This window comes from Carcharhinus amblyrhynchos, chromosome 16 (assembly GCF_965287045.1).
Source record: "Carcharhinus amblyrhynchos chromosome 16, sCarAmb.v2.hapA, whole genome shotgun sequence".
Taxonomy (NCBI): Eukaryota; Metazoa; Chordata; class Chondrichthyes; order Carcharhiniformes; family Carcharhinidae; genus Carcharhinus; species Carcharhinus amblyrhynchos.
In genome coordinates this window covers 1,351,440-1,372,852 of record NC_137339.1, presented here as the reverse complement: position 1 = coordinate 1,372,852, position 21,413 = coordinate 1,351,440, and the positions used below count along the sequence as shown (strand labels likewise).

Genomic DNA, 21,413 nt, shown 5'->3' with positions numbered 1-21,413 from the left:
CCACTCAGTGAAAAACTTACCCCTGACATCTCCTCTGTACCTACTCCCCAGCACCCTAAACCTGTGCTGAAATCGAGTAAATTTGGGTCATGAATGAAAAACATTCTTCATCACAAAGTGAGCATTAGTTTTACAGAGCACAAACCTAGGAAATTAAAGTTTATTTATTAGTCACAAGTAGACTTACATTAACACTGCAATGAAAATCCCCTAGTTGCCACATTCCAGTGCCTGTTTGGGTACACTGAGGGAGAATTTAGCATGGCTAGTGCACCTAACCCACACATCTTTTGGGCTGTAGGAGGAAAGCGGAGCATCCGGAGGAAACCCACACAGACATGGGGAGAATATTCACAGACAGTGACTCAAGCCGAAAATCAAACCCGGTTCCCTGGTGCTGTGAGGCAGCAGTGCAAGGCACTGTGCCACCATGCCATCCTAAAATCAATGTTAGGAGTAGAAAAATAGAGAATATAGATTAATTGAACAGCTATTTTGCATTGGTCTTCACTACAAAGGATACAAATAATATCTCAGATAGCTGTAAATCAGGAAATGGGAGGAACTCAGGAAAATTACAATCACCAGGGAAGTGATACTGAGCAAACTTGGAGCTGTGGGCTGACAAATCCACAGGTCCAAGTGGACTTCATCATTGGGTGTTACAAGGTGTCCAGCGAGACTCCTTGGATTCAGGGAAGGGGTCATTAAATTGGAAAATATCAATTGGAACTTATTGAAAAGGTGTTTGGGGAAGGGTGGGGTGGGCGAGTGGCAGGAGAAGGTGTGACAAAGCGGGAAACTACAGGCCAGTCGGCTTAACATCTACCACAGGGAAAAATGTTAGAAGCCATGGTTAGAGATAACAGGGCACTCGGGAAAATTCAAAGCAGTCAGGCAGCGTCAACATGGTTTTGTGAAAGGGAAATCATCTTTAACCAATTTTTTGGGAGTTGTTTGAGGGAATCATGTGCTGTGAATAAAAGGGAACTGGTGGATGTATTGTACTTAGATTTCCAGAAGGCACTTGATAAGGGCATGTGGGAGGTTACAATCAGATCAGCCATGATCTTATTGAATGGCAGGGCGGGTTTAACAGGCAGCGATGCTGAATTCCAGACAGTCCTAATAGTAGCATCAGAACTTTGATGGAATTCACTACGAGCCAAAAGCAAAGCTCAGATACAGGACAGCAGGAAGTTCAGGGCACTGGGTACAATACAAAAACAGTGCGTTTTCAGTAAGGTGACACGGGTCTCTCCGTAACATTCCTGAAACTAACGCAGATCATCTTAGCAAGAGGCTGGTTAGATCATTGCTGATCAGCACCTTTGCTCCATATCTCTTCAAAACCCTTACCTAACAAAAATCAATCTCTGTCCTGAAAATTTCAACTGCCAGCATCCACCGCTTTCTGGGGAGCTGGTGGAATAGAAGGGAAGAGAGTTCCAGATTTTCACTATTCTGTGCATGAACAGCTTCCACACATCATCTCTCAAAAGATGCGAGTGTGGAAGCTCACGTTTAAGGGTTATGCTCACTTCTGGGTTCTTTCTCCAAAGGAAACAGTTTTCACCTTCTAGCCTATTAAATCTATTAACTATTTTAAAAAATTCACCCCGGGTGTGTCAGAGGCAGTTAGCAATGCCCATTCGTGAATGTGCTTGAGGTGCTGGTGGTGAGCCACCCACTTGTTCCAAATGGTGTAGCTGCATCCACTGTGCTACTACAAAGGGAGTTCCAGGATGTTGATCTCATGACAAGGGGAAATGTGATCTAGACATGACAGTGAGCGAGTTGAAGGTCAACTTGTAGGGTATGATGTTCCCATCTGTCTGCTGCCCTTGGCCTATCAGGTGGTGGAAGTGTGGGTTTGGAAGGTGCTTTTAAAAGAACCTTGGTGAGTCGCTGCAGTACACTTTATAGATGGTATACATTGCTGCCACTGTGAGCTGATGGTGAAGGGAGTAGATGCTTAAGGCAGTGAATGTTTAAGGTAGTGGATAGGGTGCCAATCAAGCAGGCTGCTTTGTTTTGAATAGCATCAAGCTTTGAGTGGTGTTGAAGTCACAATCATCCAGGCAGATGTGGATTATTCCATTAAATTGCTGACTTATATCTTGTAGATGGTGGACAGGTTTTGGGAGTCAGGAGATGAGTTATTCACCATAGAATTCCCAGCCTCTGATCTGCTCTTGTAGCCACAGTTAAAACCCCAATTAGGTCACCCTTTAACTTTCTACACACAAAAGGAATACAAGCTGCGTCAATGCAATCTGTTCTCAGATAGTATAATTCTGACAAATCTATGCTCCACAGTTCCCCGCTTCTCAACATTCAGAAAATATTTTGATACAAAGTGGATAATGTCTCACTTTGCCATTTTTAAACCAGCTGTCACAGTTTTGCCTAGGCAATTCATCCGTGTCCCTTTATAAATTTGATTCCATCTTCACCAGTTCCTGCCCTTTGAAAATGAAAGGCTTTGTTCATTATTTGTTGAGAGACTGTAAACTTTTTTATAAATGTGTTTTACGATTTCATCACAAAGTACTTTTAAAGAAGATACTAGTCTATTTAAATTGTGTGATTTACTACACAGAGTGCAACATTAAATCAGGATTTAACAGGTTGATAATAGTATTCTCATGAGATTGTAGCAATACCTACATTGTCTAATCCAAAGGTTTGCAGGTCATGAACTGAGAGAGAAAAAGGAGAGAGAAAAGATGAATTAATTAAAAATAGGAGTTAATAACATCACTGGACTCTTAACCAATATGCTACTGTTACCACTGTAAACTGTTATATTACCTGACTAATAAACCAGGGGTACAAAGACATGAGTTCAAATGTCAGGAAATTTAAATTCAGATAATTAAATAAATCTGGAATGAAAAGCAAGTGCAGTTTAAGTAATGGCAATCACTTCACTCAATAGTTCACTAAAGTCCTTTTTTTCCCCTTATGGCCTGTATATAACTCCACAACAATGTAGTGGACTCTTAATTTGCCGCTGAAATACTGTAGCAAGAGATTGAATTGTACAAATCACTTGTATTGGCATCGATCTCAACACTAGACACACCAAGGAAACACCCAGCTCAGTCCATTCTGCAGACTCGCCCTCAAACACCTGGAGACTTGTATCAAAATTAAAAGAATATAACACTAAGCATCATTCAGTGTTGTGTTGGGTAGCACCACTACTGCAACAAATGAGACAGGTTCACATTTGCAGCTCAAAGCTGAGCATCCATGATGTGCTGTGGGCCATCAGCAGAATTAAACAAAACCACAATCTATCATCTCAGTTTGACATATTCTTCACACTATCATTAAACCAGGGGTCAGATATAATTCAATAGGAGGCTCCAAGAACATCCTCAATGACAAGGGAACTCAGCACTTCAGTGCAAAAGACAACACTCCCATTTACAATCATTGTCAGCCAAAAACACAGCCTCCTCCTGTGTTTCCCACATCTCAGAAGTCCAGCAAATCTGATTATTCTATGCAATATCAATAAACGGGTGAAGGCACCCAATGGAGCAGAAGCCACACCCAACAATATCCAGGCTGTGCTGCTGAAGACTGATGCTTGTGAACCAGCTGTGCCACTAGCCAAGCTGGTCCAGTACAGCTACAGCATTGGCAACTACTCAGCAACGGAATTATCCAGATATGAGGTGCGCATAAAATCTAGGACAAATTTATCAGTTATTGCCCCATCAGTCCATACTTGGTCATCAGCAAGTGATGGAAAGGATTGTTGAGAATACTATCATGTGGAATTTACTCAGCAATAATCTGCTCACTGACGCTCAGTTTGGATTTCAAAGGGGCCACTAGGCTTCTGACCTCATTACAACCTTGGTCCAAACATGGACAAACGAGCTGATCTGCAGAGATGAGTGAGTGTCCAAGCCAGGTACCAAGGATCCCAGCAAAAGTGAAATCAATGTGGGGGGAGGTGGAATTCTCAATGGAATGAGACAAACTGAGCAGAAAAGGACAATGTTTGTGATTACTGGAGGGCAATGATTGCTGGGTGAAAATCTTGGAACTCCCTCCCTACCAGCACTCTGGGTGTATGTTCACCACAGGCTGCAGTGATTAGAGGTGGCAGCTCACCAACAACTTCTTGAGGGCAATTAGGGATAGACAAGCAGCAATGCTCCCATCTCAAGGACATTTGTTTTAAAAATCTGAATGGCTAAAAACAAATTTTACATTCTATAAAACGTAAGGATGGCTACTAAAACCTTCTGCAAAATTAATCAGCTCATTGACCATCCATCTACATCCCCGGGTATCAATATTCCAGACTGCTGCTCCCAGCCCTGGTGACCAGTGTCCAATGGCAGAACAGGAACTGGACCTGCTCTGGTGAGCAATGTCCAATGGACAAGGGGAAGCTTTTTACTTTCTTTCAACTGGAAAGGAAGCTGTTTAATTATTTACACGAGTAAGTTAGTTCCTTTTGCAGCCATTTTGAGAGTTATTTCATATCCAGTAGTCTTTACTGTTAATATCACTCAATCCATGCATGGGTATTCCTGAAATCAGCAGCGAAAGCCAAAAGCATTAGTAACACTGGCAGTGAAGTAAAACCATGGTTAAAAACTGATTCCAGATCCTCCCCCACCCCTCACACAGCATTCTAGTGGTTTTTGATGAACAAACTGATTAATCTGGTCAGTAGTACAGACTATAACCTTACAGTGCTGATTGTTGGAAAAAGCCCAAATGACCTGCCAGGAGATGAACCAGAGACCATGACCCAGCCTGAGTCCAACACATGATTCAGTTTATGGTTCTGTACATCCTGGGAATATTAAATTGATGCCATCGTGGCAGTCAAAATTGAAAAGATAAATGAATTGTCCATCGAGGGGGTGGGGCTCTCACAGCCAGTGAGACATAGAATAACACAGAGAGACTCCTCCAGTTGCTGCAACAGCAAAGACAATTTGATTAAATTTGCTGAGGAAAGCTAAACCTGACGTTGCGATACAAACACAGAAATTACAGATGTGAATGGACAGAATCTCGTTTAAACTACAAGTAGAAAATGCTGGAAAATCTCAGCAGGTCTGACAGCATCTATGGAGAGAGAATAGAGCCAATGTTTTGGGTCTGGATATCTCTTCGACATAAATAACAAAATTAGGGAAATCTGCCCTTGATGTTGTGTTATTTAATATCTCACAGAAGTGTCACTCACAGGGCAGCTGGTACACACCAATATATATCCCAATGTTAGAGTGATGGAACTGTTCCCACCAGTACTGTACCCCAGTGTTATACAGCGACAGGCCCGTCCCCACCAGTACTGTACCCCAGTGTTATACAGCGACAGGCCTGTCCCCACCAGTACTGTACCCCAGTGTTATACAGTGACAGATCTGTCCCTACCAGTACTGTACTCCAGTGTTATACAGCGACAGACCCGTCCCCACCAGTACTGTACCCCAGCGTTATACAGTGACAGACCTGTCCCTACCAGTACCGTACTCCAGTGTTATACAGCGACAGGCCCGTCCCCACCAGTACTGTACCCCAGTGTTATACAGTGACAGACCCGTCCCCACCAGTACTGTACCCCAGTGTTATACAGTGCCTGGAAAGGAACAGTTTGATAGAGCAGACGCAGCATGGATTAGTTAAGGGGAAGTCGTGTTTGACGAATTTATTGGATTTCTACGAGGATGTGACTACTGCGGTAGACAGAGAGGAACCGGTGGATGTGGTGTTTCTAGATTTTCAAAAGGCATTTGATAAGGTGCCTCACAAAAGGTTGCTTCGGAAGGTTAGGGTGCATGGAGCTGGGGGTAAGGTGTTAGCGTGGATAGAGGATTGGTTGTCTAATAGGAGGCAGAGAGTTGGTATCAATGGGTGCTATTCTGGTTGGCGGTTGGTGACTAGTGGAGTGCCCCAGGGGTCGGTGCTGGGGCCTCAGCTATTAACCATTTATATAGATGATCTGGAGGAGGGGGATGAGTGTAGGGTAACAAAATTTGCTGATGACACGAAGGAGTGGAAAAGCAAATTGCGCTGAGGGTGTGGAAAGTCTGCAGAGGGATCTGGATAGGCTGAGCGAGTGGGCGAGGACCTGGCAGATGGAGTATAACGTTAGCAAGTGTGAGGTTATCCACTTTGGCAGAAATAATAGTAGGAGGGATTATTATTTAAAGGGCGAAAAGCTGCAGCATGCTACGGTGCAGAGGGACCTGGGGGTCCTTGTGCATGAGTCACAAAAATCCAGTCCGCAGGTGCAGCAGGTGGTCAGGAAGGCAAATGGGATGCTGGCCTTTATAGCGAGGGGGATAGAATATAAAAGCAGGGAGGTCTTGCTGCAACAGTACAGGGCACTGGTGAGGCCGCAGCTGGAGTACTGTGTGCAGTTTTGGTCGCCGCACTTGCGCAAGGATATTTTGGCCTTGGAGGGAGTGCAGAGGAGGTTCACGAGGCTGATACCGGAGATGAGGGAGTTGGACTGTGAAGAGAGACTAAATAGACTGGGTCTGTACTCGTTGGAGTTTAGAAGGATGAGGGGGGACCTTATAGAGACGTATAAGATAATGAAAGGGATGGATAGGGTAGAGGTAGAGAGATTCTTCCCGCTTAGAAAGGATAGCAGGACGAGAGGGCACAGCCTCAAGATAAGGGGGGGGTGCAGTTTAGATCGGAGTTGAGGAGAAACTTCTTCACTCAAAAGGTGGTGAATCTCTGGAATTCCGTGCCCGTTGAAGTGGTGGAGGCTGCCTCGCTAAATATATTTAAGTCATGGGTAGATAGGTTTTTGACAGACAAGGGAATTAAGGGTTATGGCGAGAGAACGGGAAAGTGGAACTAATCCACTTCAGATCAGCCATGACCTTATTGAATGGCGGGGCAGGCTCGAAGGGCTAGATGGCCTACTCCTGCTCCTATTTCTTATGTTCTTATAAATTGACATCCCGTCCCCACCAGTACTGTACCCCAGTGTTATACAGCGACAGACCCGTCCCCACCAGTACTGTACCCCAGTGTTATACAGCGACAGACCCATCCCCACCAGTACTGTACCCCAGCGTTATACAGCGACAGACCCGTCCCCACCAGTACTGTACCCCAGTGTTATACAGCGACAGACCCATCCCCACCAGTACTGTACCCCAGTGTTATACAGCGACAGACCCATCCCCACCAGTACTGTACCCCAGTGTTATACAGCGACAGACCCATCCCCACCAGTACTGTACCCCAGCGTTATACAGCGACAGACCCGTCCCCACCAGTACTGTACCCCAGTGTTATACAGCGACAGACCCATCCCCACCAGTACTGTACCCCAGTGTTATACAGCGACAGGCCTGTCCCCACCAGTACTGTACCCCAGTGTTATACAGCGACAGGCCTGTCCCCACCAGTACTGTAACCTAATATTCACAGTGACAGATTTGTCCTTGTCAGTATTATACCCATATTGTATAGTGTGAGGTCTGTACTGATAGTGCTGTGTCCTAGTAAAGAACTGACTTACAGTCTTCAATACTATTGGCCAGTGCTATAGAGAGTCAGAGCTGTATCTGGTACCCCAGTTATCTCCTCTCAGCTTCTCTGCTGATTTTCAGCTCAGGGACAGAATGGAAATTCAATGAATCGTCCAATCTCTTTCCTGGATAACTATCGCAAGGTACAGCTTCATGCAATATCACAGTTAACACACAGCACAGCTGGAACTACACACAGCAAATGGGCTTTAGCAAAAGAGTGTTTCATAGGCATTCCAGCAAAGATATGGAGAACTATGAAAGACATGTGGAAGAGAATGGAATTGAGAATTAGTCACTTACTCTCAACAGCATGGACTGCAAGGAAGAACAGAAACAATTTTTAAAAGTAGAGAAGCATTAGAGAGCAATCACACAGAATACACGACTATATCTTGGTAAATGAAAGCAGATTCATACAGATGTAAAAATACCTCAAAATATCCAGGATCGGACAGAGTCTGAACCTCAGTCCATCTCCTTTTCTAATATGCATCACAGATAATCTCTCTGCATTTTTCCTTTATCATCCCTTTCCAAAAATACTTCCTGTGTCCAGCATCGGAACAAACCTCCCACCCAATCATCAGCCCTCCAGATCACAAATTATTTCTATAACTTCTGATTAATTCAATCACATGCTCTCTTCCACCACTGACGCAGTCGCCCACGGGAAAATATTTATTCTTTTCAAATCTGCTTGCTTCCCCTGACATCTCCACTCTCCTAAAGTCCAAGGGAATGTAGACTTGAAAGGATATAGAGGACAACTGTTTTAATCATTAGCCATCAGTTCTGACTGGAACATCCTTGTTTGCTAAAAGTGCTCACTATTGCAGGATCAGCTAGGAACGCAGAGATTAAAGTGAAACACTGTGGGTGCTGGAATCTGAAACAAGAACAGAAAATACTGGAAAATCTCAGCAGGTCTGATGGTGTCTATGGAGAGAGAGAATAGAGCTCTGACAAACGGTCGTCCAGACTCGAAAGGTTGGCTGCATTCTCTCTCCACAGATGCTGGCAGACCTGCTGAGATTTTAGTGTTTTCTGTTTTTGATTGGCTCTTGCCCTGACTTCACATCCTTCTCTAGTTTCTCTCCCATCGCTCCTCATGAGCTCAACAAAAGGTGATCTGATCCAGAGACAAATCTCCTGCTCCTTTGATCTGACCAAACAGTTGTCTATCCAACTTCTCCATCTCATTCCTTACGTTAGCCAATATTGCCAATGGATCCCTCCCCATCTCAGGTACTGTTCCCTTCTTCAAATCTGCCATCACCATCTCTCTCTCCTCCCTTCAAAAAAAAATCCAGCCCAACACTCTTCCTGCAAAATATGTCTCCATCTCCAGCTTCCCTTTCCTCTCCAGTCTTCAAATGTGCTTTTGTCTCCAAAGTCCAGATCCATCTTCCCCACAACCCACATTGGAACCCGTCCCTGCCAGTCAGAGATAGTTCTTATTCAAGTCACAAATGGCATCTGATGTGACAAAGGTAAACAATCCCTCCTGATTCTGTCTTTCACATGGCTACCCAACCACCCTCCTCCCACATATCATCCAGCTGCACTTCCCTGGTTCCAATCCTCCATCCTGTTATAGGCAGAAACTGCCCTGCCATGTCCTCTCTTCCCACTGCCACATTATTGCCTTTGGTGTTCCTCAAGAATCCAGTCTTAACCCCCTCTTGTTTCCCATCAAATGCGGCTCCACAAGAACATCAATCCAACACACATCAAGTTCCATACGGACACTGACAACACCCAACAACTCCCCGCGTCCTGCCTCAAACACTTTTATTTGCCGCTCTGCTTGTCTGGACAGATATTTCTGAATTCAGTATTGTGAAGGCCAAGCCATTGTCTTTGGTCTCCACAAACTCTGTTTCCTGGACACCAGCTACATCCTTTCGTATGGCAAATATGAGGCTTAACAAACCTAGTCATAACCCCTGTGAACTACTTGACCCTGAGCTGAGGATCTGAACACACACAGTGCTCCATCGCCAAGACTACAACCCTCTGTAACATTGCCCATCTCCACCTGTCTCAGCTCCTCTCTAAAACTCTCATTCATTCCTTTGTTCCCTTTACACATCCAATCTCTGCTCTGATATCCTATCTCACACCAATTCCTCTTCACCTACCCCTTTGCTCAGTGACCTAGCACAGGTATAGGATTGGTTAGCTAACTTGGAAGACTGAGTAGGTACAAATGGATCATTTTTGGGTTGGCATAGTGGCCAACTATTTATAATTTACATCAGTGACTTGGATGAAGGGAAGTTGCTAAATTTGCTGATAACATAAAGATGGGTAAGAAAGTATGTTGTAGAGAGAACATAATGAGTCTGCAAGGTGGGATAAATAGGTTAACTGAGTGGGCAAAAATCAGTCAGATGAAGAATGAAGTGGGAAAACATGAACGCATCACGTTGGCAGGAAGAACGGAGAAGCGACATTTTAAATAAACATAGATTGAGGCACAGGAGGATCTGGGTCTCTGAACCATAAATTACACAAGGTTAGTGTGCAGGTGTGGCAAGTGACTCAGAAGAAAATGGAATGTAGTCATTGATTGCAAGGAGAAAGGAGAATGAAAGTTGGGATATTGGATGTTTTACGGCCTCTACTTGCTCCTAATTTGAATGTTCATTTGACCTACACTGGCTCTGGGACTAGCAATGAATCAATTTCAAAATTCTCACTCTTTCTCATCTCTCTAAACCCCAAACCCTCTGAAATCTCTGCACTCCTTTAACTCCAACCTCCATTGCATTCCCAATTTTAATCACCCTGTCACCTGTAGCACGCCCCTAGTTATCAAGGTCCTGGACATTGAAATTCCCTCCCTAATCTTCTCCCAGTATCTCTCAAAACTTTACCATAACATCTTTTGCTTCTAATTCTCCTCCTTTGGTTCAGGTATTAAAATGTCACAATGTTGGAAGGTCTCCTGATGCATTTTCCCACAGTAACCTATAAATACAAGCTGTAGCTTCCTTGAACAACTGGTCTCAACCATCTCCCTGAGCCACACACCCCCACCTCCCTTGTGACAGGCACTTCCACGTATCTCTCCCACCCTAACAAACTCTGGGAGAATTTGATGCTTCCTCTTACCATGGACATGTGACTGCTGGAAACTTTTCCCAGGAGCAAAGTGGAAATTCCCAGCCACCTGATCAACAAAAAACAAAAAGATAGGAGCCAATGAAAACAACCATAACTGACATCTAACCACAAGCATCACAATCACCTGGTGAGTGACATTTCACCCTGATAAGACTCACCTTGTTAACCTCCAGGAATCCATAGACCTGGCAGCCCTCATTCTTCTGCTCCTGCAATTTCTGGGTGAATCCTTCTCTCATGCACTGCTCAATGGTGTCTGCATTCTTGAATGCCCAGCCTTTCCGTCTATAGGCCTCGCGCACATCAGCACACGTGTTACAGCACCTGCACAGACCAAACATATGTGTGTTACAGCACCTGCACAGACCAATCAGCATGTGTTACTACAGCAGGTAAGCACAGGGGAAGTATTGGAGTTCACACCCGGGCTCTACAGGCAATATCTGCAGATCAGGTGACAACTGGCAAGGAGCAATTCCTCTCTCCAATCCCTGTGCAGCATACTTTGGAACATCATGCAGAGGATCAGTTTGGATCTATCTTCATTAAGGAAGTAACAGATAAGGGTGGTGAGGACAAAGGGTTGATGTTATTTATATGGCCTTGCAAAAGGAATTTGATAAATACACAAGACCTATGTGGAAGAAGAGAGCACAGAGGACTAATTGGAACAAAATTAACTATGGGATAGGTTTGTGATGACCAGACATTTTTCTCATTTGTGGAATGCATACAGTAGGTGCAGAAGTCAATATTAGGACTACTGATTTTGATTTGATTTATTATTGTCACATGTATTAGCAGACACTGAAAAATATTGTTTCTTGTGTGCTACACAGACAAAGCATATTGTACACAGAACGTACTGTTAAAAAAGTTGGAATAAAGGTTTAAAAGCACAGAACAAGAGTAAAAGATAGAGGGTATGCAAGAAGTCACCTTACTCTGGCACTATCCTACTGTTTGTTATAAATGACCTAGACTTGGGAATGGGAGCAACGTGGACAATACAAAACTTGGCCAGATCACATGTTACAGAGGTAAGTACAAGAGGAGGACAGACAGTTAGCAGCATCTAGTGCTGAGAAGCTCCTCTCAGAGGGGGCCATTAAGTAGTTGAGAATTAGAAAAACATTTTAAAAAAGCCTATGTAAGAAAGAGGCAATAGGGAAATAACTGGATCTTGAGATTAGCTAAGGCTGCAAGTAGTGCTCAAAAAAACTCAATTAATATTTCAAAATTCCAAAACTTATTTTCATTACTCGATAGAGTTAAGGAGTTCTGGTTGTTTGTCTAATATAATTCTCCTCCTTTGATTCAGGTACTAAAACGTCACAATGTTGGAAGGTCTCCTGATGCATTTTCCCACAGTAACCTATAAATACAAGCTGTACCTTCCTTTCTAGTCTATATATTCTATTTAGTTATATCTGAGGGACTTAGTCCTGTAATTTGCACATCCTGCACTATGTGGGAAAACCTAGACGTCCCTGGTGGCCTGGATGATCACGTGTGGGGGAATTGCTTCCAACTGGGACAATTTGAGCTCCGGGTTTTGGAGCTTGAAAGGCAGCCCCAGGGCACTATGGTACATTCAAGAGACGGAGAGATTCATGGATGGCACATTTCAGAATGTGGTGTCCCTGCAGCTTAAGGAATTTCGGACAGAGGGGGAATTGGTGACTGCCAGGCAGAGGAAGAGGATCAGATAAATACTGAGAGAATCCTCCGAGTACATCCCATTCACAAAGCTGATTTTCAGTCTTGGAAAATGGTGAGAGTGACTGTTGTTTTAAGGAGGCCAACCAGAGCCATGGTCACGGTATTGTGGATGGTCCAGCTGCTCAGGAATGGAGGAAGTGTGGTAGGGGATTCATTAGTCAGAGGAGTAGACACAATGTGGCGTTTCTGTGGCCACAGATGTGACCCCAGGACAGTGTGTCGCCTCCTGGGTGCCAGGATCCAGGCTGTCAGGAAATTGCTGTAGGGCATTACGAAGGATGAGGGTGAATAGCCAGAGGCCAGAGCACACACCCCACCCCCCCATACACACACCAAACTCAATGACTCACTCTGCTTGCAATCTGAGCTAAGCAGAACATTTTTGTCTGGCAACTGGTTCAGTAACCAGCAGTTACATATTTAAAATAATTGGCATTGGCAAAAGAATGAGAAGGGAAAAGGCAGATAATTTTCCACACAGATTATTAATGTACGAAACGCACTCAGGACAAAAATAATTGATAATTGGCAAAACGTTAACATCTAAAAGTCAGCACTGATTTGTTAAAGGGAAATTGTGCTTGACAAACCTGATCCATGTTCGTTGGAACAATTGGAGGGGATTCATGGGGGTACTGCAGGGGATGGATTTTCAAAAATTATCTCATAACCACACTTTAGTAAAATTGAAGTGACATTGTATCACAAGGACAGAAAGTGGAGGGTAACGATGAACAGATTTTTTTCAGGTGGGAGTGAAGTGCGCTGTGGTGTTTCTCAAGATCACTACTGGGAACATTGCTCCTTTGGATATGCGTTACTAACCTGGCCGTGGGTGTGCAGAGTATAGAACTTACCAGGCTTGTCAGAGTTGAGTTAAATGGAGAGAAGACAGAGGCTGGTGTTGTTCTCTTTGGAGAAGAGAAGATTCATGGAGATTGAACAGAGGTGTTGAAAATTCTGAGGGGTTTGATAGAAGCAGATTGGAAGAAATTATTTTGACTGCTAGTAGGCTGGGCTCTCTGCCTCCTATCCCTTAGCAAATTTTCTTTCAAGTTATCATCAGTAGCTTGAGGGCACGGACAAGTAATTTGCAAATGAATCAGAGGGAGGATGAGAGGTTTTTTTTCCTTACACAGCAGGTTGCTGGGAACTGAAATGCACCCACTGGTAGGACAGTGAAAGCAGATTAATAACTTTCATTGGGAATTAGAAAGAAATTTGAAAAAGATCATTTCAGGGGAAAGGGCAGGGTTGAGGGCTCTAACAATTCTCAAAGATCTGACATTGGCACAACTGGCCTGAATGGATTCCTTTTGTGCTGCAAGATTCTACCTTGACAGGCAGGATAATAACCAGTGAAAACACAGCAAAGCGCAGTCCTTGTCCAGGTTGCAGGATGGTAATCGGGAATGAGATAGTTACTCTGTTAATCCCGGGTTCAGTTCAGCCCTAGGTTCTGGATGTAAGATCCTCATCAATCCCTGGAACAAAAAGGATTTCTTTCACTCATTCTATTCCTCAAGACACAGGAACTGATCAGTGAACACTCACTTCATGTCCTCGGATTCTGCTCCATAACAGCTCTCGCACCGGTCTGGGTCCAGCCTCGTGGAATTGAAAACCTCCTCCTTTTTTCCCAATACTGAAACAGAGAGGAACCACATCATATATGGAGAGGGGAGGGGGGAGAGGGGAGGCGGGAGGAAGCAGTGACGAACAACACAGGGAGATGGCAAGACACACAAGAGTGAAATATAAAAATCAACATACGGAACTTGGACCCAGAGAGAAACAACACACAGAACACATGTGAACCTTTATCAGGGCCTGATTAGACCACAACTAGAATATTGCACGCAATTCTGGTCATCATCATGGGAGTATGTGCGAGGACATGGAGGAGAGTCAGCAGATTTGACTGAGGTATTCAAGATTCTGACAAGTTTAGATAAGCTAAATAAAGGCAGGCTGTTCCCATTAGGTGATGCTACAAGAACTAGGAAATACAGATTTATGAATTTGGGCAAGAGATGCTGGAGTGATATGGGGAAGAATTCTTTACCACTGTGGGTTGTAATGATCTGGAACTTGCTGCCAATGAGGTCAAGTGGAGAGGAATGATTTCAAAAAATAAATTGCATTGAACGTTTCTTAAATAAACCTGCAGCGATCCAGGGATTGAGATCGGATGGAACTGATTAGATTGTCCTACAGACACTAGCATAAACTGGACAGAGTGACGTGATCCTATAAGATACAACACGTGATACAGATCTGAAGAGAATAAGAATTGGCAGCAGGAACAGGCCATTGCTCTGCCCATCAATAAGCTGACAGCCAATCTTGCCCTGAGGTTGGATGATTTGGTAATGTCCTTCTGTCGCTTGATCCCTTTTTACCCCAGGATACAGCCAGAGAAACACAAAGCAAAAACAGATACAAATTTATCTCCTCCCCTCCAAACATTTAACCCCAAATTAGCAGCCCTCAATCTTCATTCTTGCAGGGAATAAATCTGAAAGCTGTAGGTTAGGAACAGAACTCAACAGGAATGAATGCAAAGTGATCCTTGATCCTAATGGGTTGGACAGTAATTCCAAGGAGATGCTGAGGCAGACACACTGGAATATTCTGGATTTGATTCATGTTTTATGTTGCGTTAGTTGACCAGAATCAGGATGATGGATTTTAAATTGATATTGAGCTAAGGGGAGGCGATGGCCCAGTGATGTTATCGTGAGACTATTCATCCAGAAACTCAGCTAATGTTCTGGGGACCCGGGTTCGTATCCCATACAGCAGATTGTGGAATTTGAATTGAATAAAAAATATCTGGAATTAAGAATCTGTCCCTTTGCCCTGACCATTAGTCCACCTGAACACTGTTCAAATAGCTGTGTGCCAGTGTGTAGAGGACATGATCATTGCCATGCCCCACTCTGTTCTTACCGTGTTTCTCCACCTCTGGAGTGACTACATTGCCCACTAGATCCAGTCTCTTTTTGAAGAGGTTGTGTTCCACATCAAGCTGCTGTTCCCCAGCCACATCCATCGCATCAATACTTAAATCTGCCGGTGAAAATGGAGCATGAACCATTAACAATGATTCTGCTGCTGAACTATAACACCTGTAGACAACACACAACAATAATCCCCCCATCACACAGACAGACACATTCTTTTAAGGGAAGTTTCCTTTATTTTGACATGTTGTTTTTACGTGACCCCGGCTTGGATTCCCATTTTGGGGCAGGGGGTGCAGATTACTTTCTGGGAGTGTCCTGGACTCAGTACCGCCCGCCGAATCACAAATCAGATGACAAAACTCAGAAAACAATTTGATAATAGTGTCTCTAGAAGGATGTTCCATGGCACTGCAAAGACAGAAGACACCAGAGAATGGGACAGTGGGATAGGGAAGGATGGTGACCAGAGGCATCATGATGCTTGGCGGGTGGGGGGGGGGGGTTCATTCCAGAGTGTGAAGCTGCTAAAGACACAGCCATCAATATTGAAAGATGGGACTGATTCCCAAAGGGCAGCAGTGAATACAGAGAGTGGAGGGGGAAATTAGGCAGGCAGCACTAGTGAGAGGGAATATGGAGGGAGGTGAAAGGTATATTTAAAAGCTGTATCAATACTCACAAGCGCAGGGCATGTGTGGAAAAATGGTGTCAATATTGATTTTTAGTTTTTCGCCTCGTGATGTATCTACATAGAGTTCTGGGTGTACCTGGAAAGGAAAAGGAAAATGTCAGCAGCACCTCCTCCCAATGAGGGGAAGGGATTATAGTTTGAGAATTAAAAATATTTCTCATCTTTTAACACAATGACATATAGATCTTTATGTCCTGATCTCATTACATCTAATTACTGTACAATTAAAGATGGTACCTGTGTATTCACACAGGGGAAAAAAAAAGAAAGTGGTAGAAGTAGGGGTTTCTATAATCAGAGATATAGATAGCATCTTTTGTAAGCAGGATCAAGAGTCCCACACGGTGTGTGTCCCTAGTATCAGGGTGAGGAACATTACAAACTACCTTGAAAGGATATCGGGGAGGGAGCGGGGAGGATCCAGTTGTTGTGGTCCCTGTTGGTACCAATAACATAGGCTAGAGTACACAAGATTGGGGAATGTCAGAAATTAGGAACAAAATTAGGACCAGGACCTCAAGGATTATAATCTCTAGATTATTACCTGAACAATGTGCAAACTGGCATAGAAATAAGAAAATTAAGTAAACATGTGGCTAAAGGAATGGTGGGGAGAAAGAGGTTCTCTATTGTGAGACACTGGCATCAGTATTGGGACAGGAGGGATCTGTATCATTGGGATGGGTTCCACTTGAACCAGTCCTAGTGGAAAGGCTGAATAGGATGGTCACAAGGATTTTAAACTAGTGGATAGAAAATAAAGAAACAATCAGGAAGAACAGTCAAGGGGCAATTTAGTATGGCCAATCAGCCTAACCCACACATCTTTGGACTTTGTATAGTATAGCTATTACTGAATCACGGCTGAAAGATGGTCAGGACTGAGATCTAAATATACCAGGTTATAAAGTCTATGGAAAGGATAGGGAAAATGGCAGAAGGGATGCAGTAGCATTACCGATTGGAACCAAAATCACTCAATGGTGAGGGAGACTATAATGAGATGGAACCATCCAATGGAGACCTTATAGGTGGAACTGAAGAACAGTAAAGGATCTAAAACTATAAACCCACTAGTAGCAGCTCTGAAATGCTACATTGTATAAATGTAGATATTAGACAAATGGGTAGCAGAGGCAGTGTGGTATTGAGGGATTTTAACTTTAACATAGATTAGGAGAGGCAGACAAGTAGCTGTTGGAAAAGATGTGAATTTCTGGAGTGTGTTTGGGATAATATATCCTGGATGTAACAAGGGGATATGCAATACTGGATTGAGTAACGAGTGATGAGCTGGATTTAATTAGTAACCTAATTGTGCCTGCATATTAAACAACAATCATAACATGATCGAGTTCAATGTTGCCTTTGAAAGCAAAACGACCGAGTCAACTACTAGAGATTTAGGTAAGGTTGACTTTAATGAGAGTGTCCACAATAAACTGGCATGATCTGTGAATGGGTGAAACAACTGAAGAACAGTGGGGGGTATTTAAAGAAACATTTAGTGCAACGCAGAACCAGTTTATACCCTGAGAAGGAAAAGCTCCATTTCACAGGAAAAACAGCCCTGAGATAAGGGACAGCATTAAACTAACAGAAAGGGCCTACGGAAATGCAAAAACCAGCATTGATCCTGCTGAATGGGAAAGATACAAAGGGCCACAACGCAGCTTGTAACAGCTACTGAAAGAGATTATGAAAGGAAACTTGCAAGGAACATCAAGATCAACAAGAAATTTTATAGTTACATAAAGGGGAGCGAGTGGTCAATTGGCAGTGGGAATATCATCAATAATGATGGGGAAATCGCAGACATGTTGAGTAATTACAGTAGAAAAGGGGGATAGCTTGCTGAAGTCCCAAGGAACTTAATTGTGGATCAAGACAAAGTCTAAATAAGATTAACATGTGTAAAACATTGACAATGAAGAAATTAATGGAACTATAAAGAGGGACAAATCCCCAGGACCTGATGGTTTCCATCCAAGGGTGTTAAAGGCGGCACGGTGGTAGAGTGGTTAGCACTACTGCCTCACAGCGCCAGGGACCTGGGTTCAATTCCGGCCTTGGGTCACTGTGCGGAGCTTGCACATTCTCCCCGTGTCTGCATGGGTTTCCTCTGGCTACTCCAGTTTTCTCCCACAGTCTGAAAGACGTGCTGGTTCGATGCATTGACCATGCTAAGTTCTCCCTCAGTGTACCCAAACAGATGTCGGAATGTGGTGACTAGGGAGTTTCACAGTAACTTCATTGCTAATGTAAGCCTACTTGTGACACTAATAAAATAAACTTTTAAACTTTGAAATAGTTGAGTACATTGCTGATACTCTAACTATAACCTTTCAGAGTTCCCTAGATTGAGGAGTCACCCTCCTGGGATGGAGGATTGCTGATGTCACTCTGCTTTTTAAGAAGGATGAGAAAGGATATCCAGGGAATTACAGACCAGTCAGTCCATTATCTGTGGTGGGAAAATTATTGGAACCTATAATAAAGGAGAGGGTAACGGAACATCTCAAAGTTTCAATAATTCAGGGAGAGCCAGCGTGGGGAAGGTGGCTCATCCATGGCCAACAAGGAAAATCAGGGACAGTGTTAAAACCAAAGAGGAGGCTATAAATTGGCCCAAAAAAAAGCAGCAATCCCGAGGACTGGGAGCAATTTAAAATCCAGCAGAGGAGGACAGAGAGTTTAATTGGGAAGGAGAAAACAGAATACGAGAGTAAGCTTGCAGAAAACAAAACTGACTGCAAAAGCTTCTATAGATATGAGAAGAGAAAAAGACAAATGGTGAAGACAAATGATGAAGACAAATGTAGGTCCCTTACAATTAGAATCAGGTGAATTCATAATGGGCAAAGAGATGGCAGACCAGCTGCACAAACACTTTGTATCGGTCTTCACTAAGGAGGGCACAAATAACCTTCCAGAAATACTGGGGGACAGGGGGAATAGCATGAAGGAGGAACTGAAGGAAATTATTATTAGTCAGGAAATGGTATTGGGGAAATTGCTGGAATTAAAACCTGACAAGAGCCCAGGGCCTGATGCTCTGCATCACAGAATACTCAAGGAAATGGACCTAGAAAGAGTGGATACATTGGTGATCATTTTTCAGCATTCTATAGACTCTGGAAGAATTCCAATGCATTGGAAGGTAGCTATGTAACCCCACTTCTTAAAAAAGGAGGGAGAGAAAACAGGTAATTATAGACTGATTAGCCTGACTAGGTTAGATGACAGGGCACTACGATTGTTGTGTATATGGACTTCCAGATAAAGTCCCACATAAGAGACTTAACTAAGGTAGAGGCTCATGGGGTTGATGGCAAGTTACTGACATGGCTGCAAAATTGGTTGAGTGGCAGGTGACAGAAAGTAGGGATAATAAGTTGGTAAGGGTGGCATGATGGTGGTGGTTAGTACTTCTGCCTCACAGTGCCAGGGACCCAAGTTTGATTCCTGGCTTGGGTCACTGTCTGTGTGGCGTCTGCACATTCTCCCCATGTCTGTGTGGGTTTCCTCTGGGTGCTCCGGTTTCCTCTCAGTCCTAAAGATGTGCTGGTTAGGTGCATTGACCATGCTAAATTCTCCCTCAGTGAACCCAAACAGGTGCCAGAGTGTGGCGACTAGGGGATTCTCACAGTAACTTCATTGCAGTGTTAATGTAAGCCTGCTTGTGACTAATAAATAAACTTACTCAAATTAGTGCGACATGACTAGCGTTGTCCCGCAAGGATCTGTGTTGGGGCCTTTGTGATCCAAAATGAATAACCTCACGCTTGTTTACATTGAAATCCATCTGCCACAGTTGTACCCACTTACCTAGTCTATGGTATGTTACCAGCGCTGTCCCACAAGGATCTGTGTTGGGGCCTCAATTATCCAGATTATTTATTAACGACTTGGATAATGGCGTAGAAAGTCAGATATCCAAATCTGCTGATGATACAAAGTAGGGTGGCATTGTGGACAGTATAGGTGATAGCATAATATTACAATGGGATGTTGATAGACTAGGTAAATGGGTACAACTGTGGCAGATGGATTTCAATGTAAACAAGTGTGAGGTTATTCATTTTGGATCACAAAGGATCGATCAGAGTGCTTTCTAGATGGTATGAAGTTAAATACAGTGAAGGTCCAAAGAGACTTGGGGGTTCAAGTGCATTGATCAACAAAACAAAGGAGATTGTCATCGACTTCAGGAAGTGTAGAGGAGAACATGCCCCTGTCTACATCAACAGGGACGAAGTAGAAAGGGTCAAGAGCTTCAAGTTTTTAGGTGTCCAGATCACCAACAACCTGTCCTGGTCTCCCCCATGCCGACACTATAGTTAAGAAAGCCCCACCAACACCTCTACTTTCTCAGAAGACTAAGGAAATTTGGCATGGAAGCTATGACTCTCACCAGCTTTTACAGATGCACTATAGAAAGCATTCTTTCTGATTGTATCACAGCTTGGTATGGCCCAAGACCAGAAGAAACCACAAAAGGTTGTGAATGTAGCCCAATCCAACACGCAAACCAGCCTCCCATCCATTGACTCTGTCTGCACTTCCTGTTGCCTCGGCAAAGCAACCAGCGTAATTAAGGACTCCACGCACCCCGGACATTCTCTCTTTCATCTTCTTCCGTTGGGAAAATGATACAAAAGTCTGAGGTCATGTGCCAACTGACTCAAGAACAGCTTCGTCCCTGCTGCCATCATACTTTTGAATGGATCTAACCTTGCATTAAGTTGATCTTTTTCTACATCCTAGTTATAACTGTAACACTACATTCTGCACTCTCGTTTCCTTCTCTATATATGGTATGTTTTGTCTGTATAGTGCACGAGAAACAATACTTTTTACTGTATCCCAATACGTGACAATAATCAAATCAAATATGCCATGAAAGGTACAGAAAATAATTAAGTAGGCTAATGGAATGCTGGCTTTTATACAAGGAGGACTGGAATATAAGGATGCAGAAATTATGCTGCAGCTATACAAAGCTTGATTAGGCCCCACTTGGAGTCACTGTGAGCAAACCTGGGCACTACACCCTAGGAAGGATATATTGGTCTTGGGAGAAGGTGCAGTGTAAAAGGATACCTGGACTTCAGGGATTAAGAAAGAGAAGAGACGATACAACTTAAGAACATAAGAACATAAGAAATAGGAGCAGGAGTAGGCCATCTAGCCCTTCCAGCCTGCCCCGCCATTCAATAAGGTCATGGCTGATCTGTCGTGGCTCAGTTCCACATTCCCGCCCTCTCCCCATAACCCTTAATCCCCTCGCTTATCAAAAACCCATCAACCCGCGTCTTAAATATATTTAACGAGGCAGCCTCCACCACTTCAATGGGCAGA

The 21,413-nt window shown here is 43.6% G+C and overlaps 1 protein-coding gene across 2 annotated transcripts in view; it reads right to left on the bottom strand.

The window, feature by feature from the left end:
• ergic3 (ERGIC and golgi 3) overlaps positions 1 to 21,413 on the bottom strand; it is a 44,998-nt gene that overhangs the window by 14,530 nt on the left and 9,055 nt on the right. Inside the window, exons 3-9 of one of the 2 annotated variants that reach the window (XM_080204574.1) lie at positions 16,041 to 16,128; positions 15,345 to 15,464; positions 13,947 to 14,037; positions 10,829 to 10,994; positions 10,659 to 10,716; positions 7,842 to 7,856; positions 2,671 to 2,702 (exon numbers count right to left, since the gene is read on the bottom strand). In XM_080204574.1, the coding sequence (XP_080060700.1) occupies positions 2,671 to 2,702; positions 7,842 to 7,856; positions 10,659 to 10,716; positions 10,829 to 10,994; positions 13,947 to 14,037; positions 15,345 to 15,464; positions 16,041 to 16,128 (570 nt within the window). The remainder of the gene's footprint in view (positions 1 to 2,670; positions 2,703 to 7,841; positions 7,857 to 10,658; positions 10,717 to 10,828; positions 10,995 to 13,946; positions 14,038 to 15,344; positions 15,465 to 16,040; positions 16,129 to 21,413) is intronic. The other variant, XM_080204575.1, reaches the window with a different exon arrangement.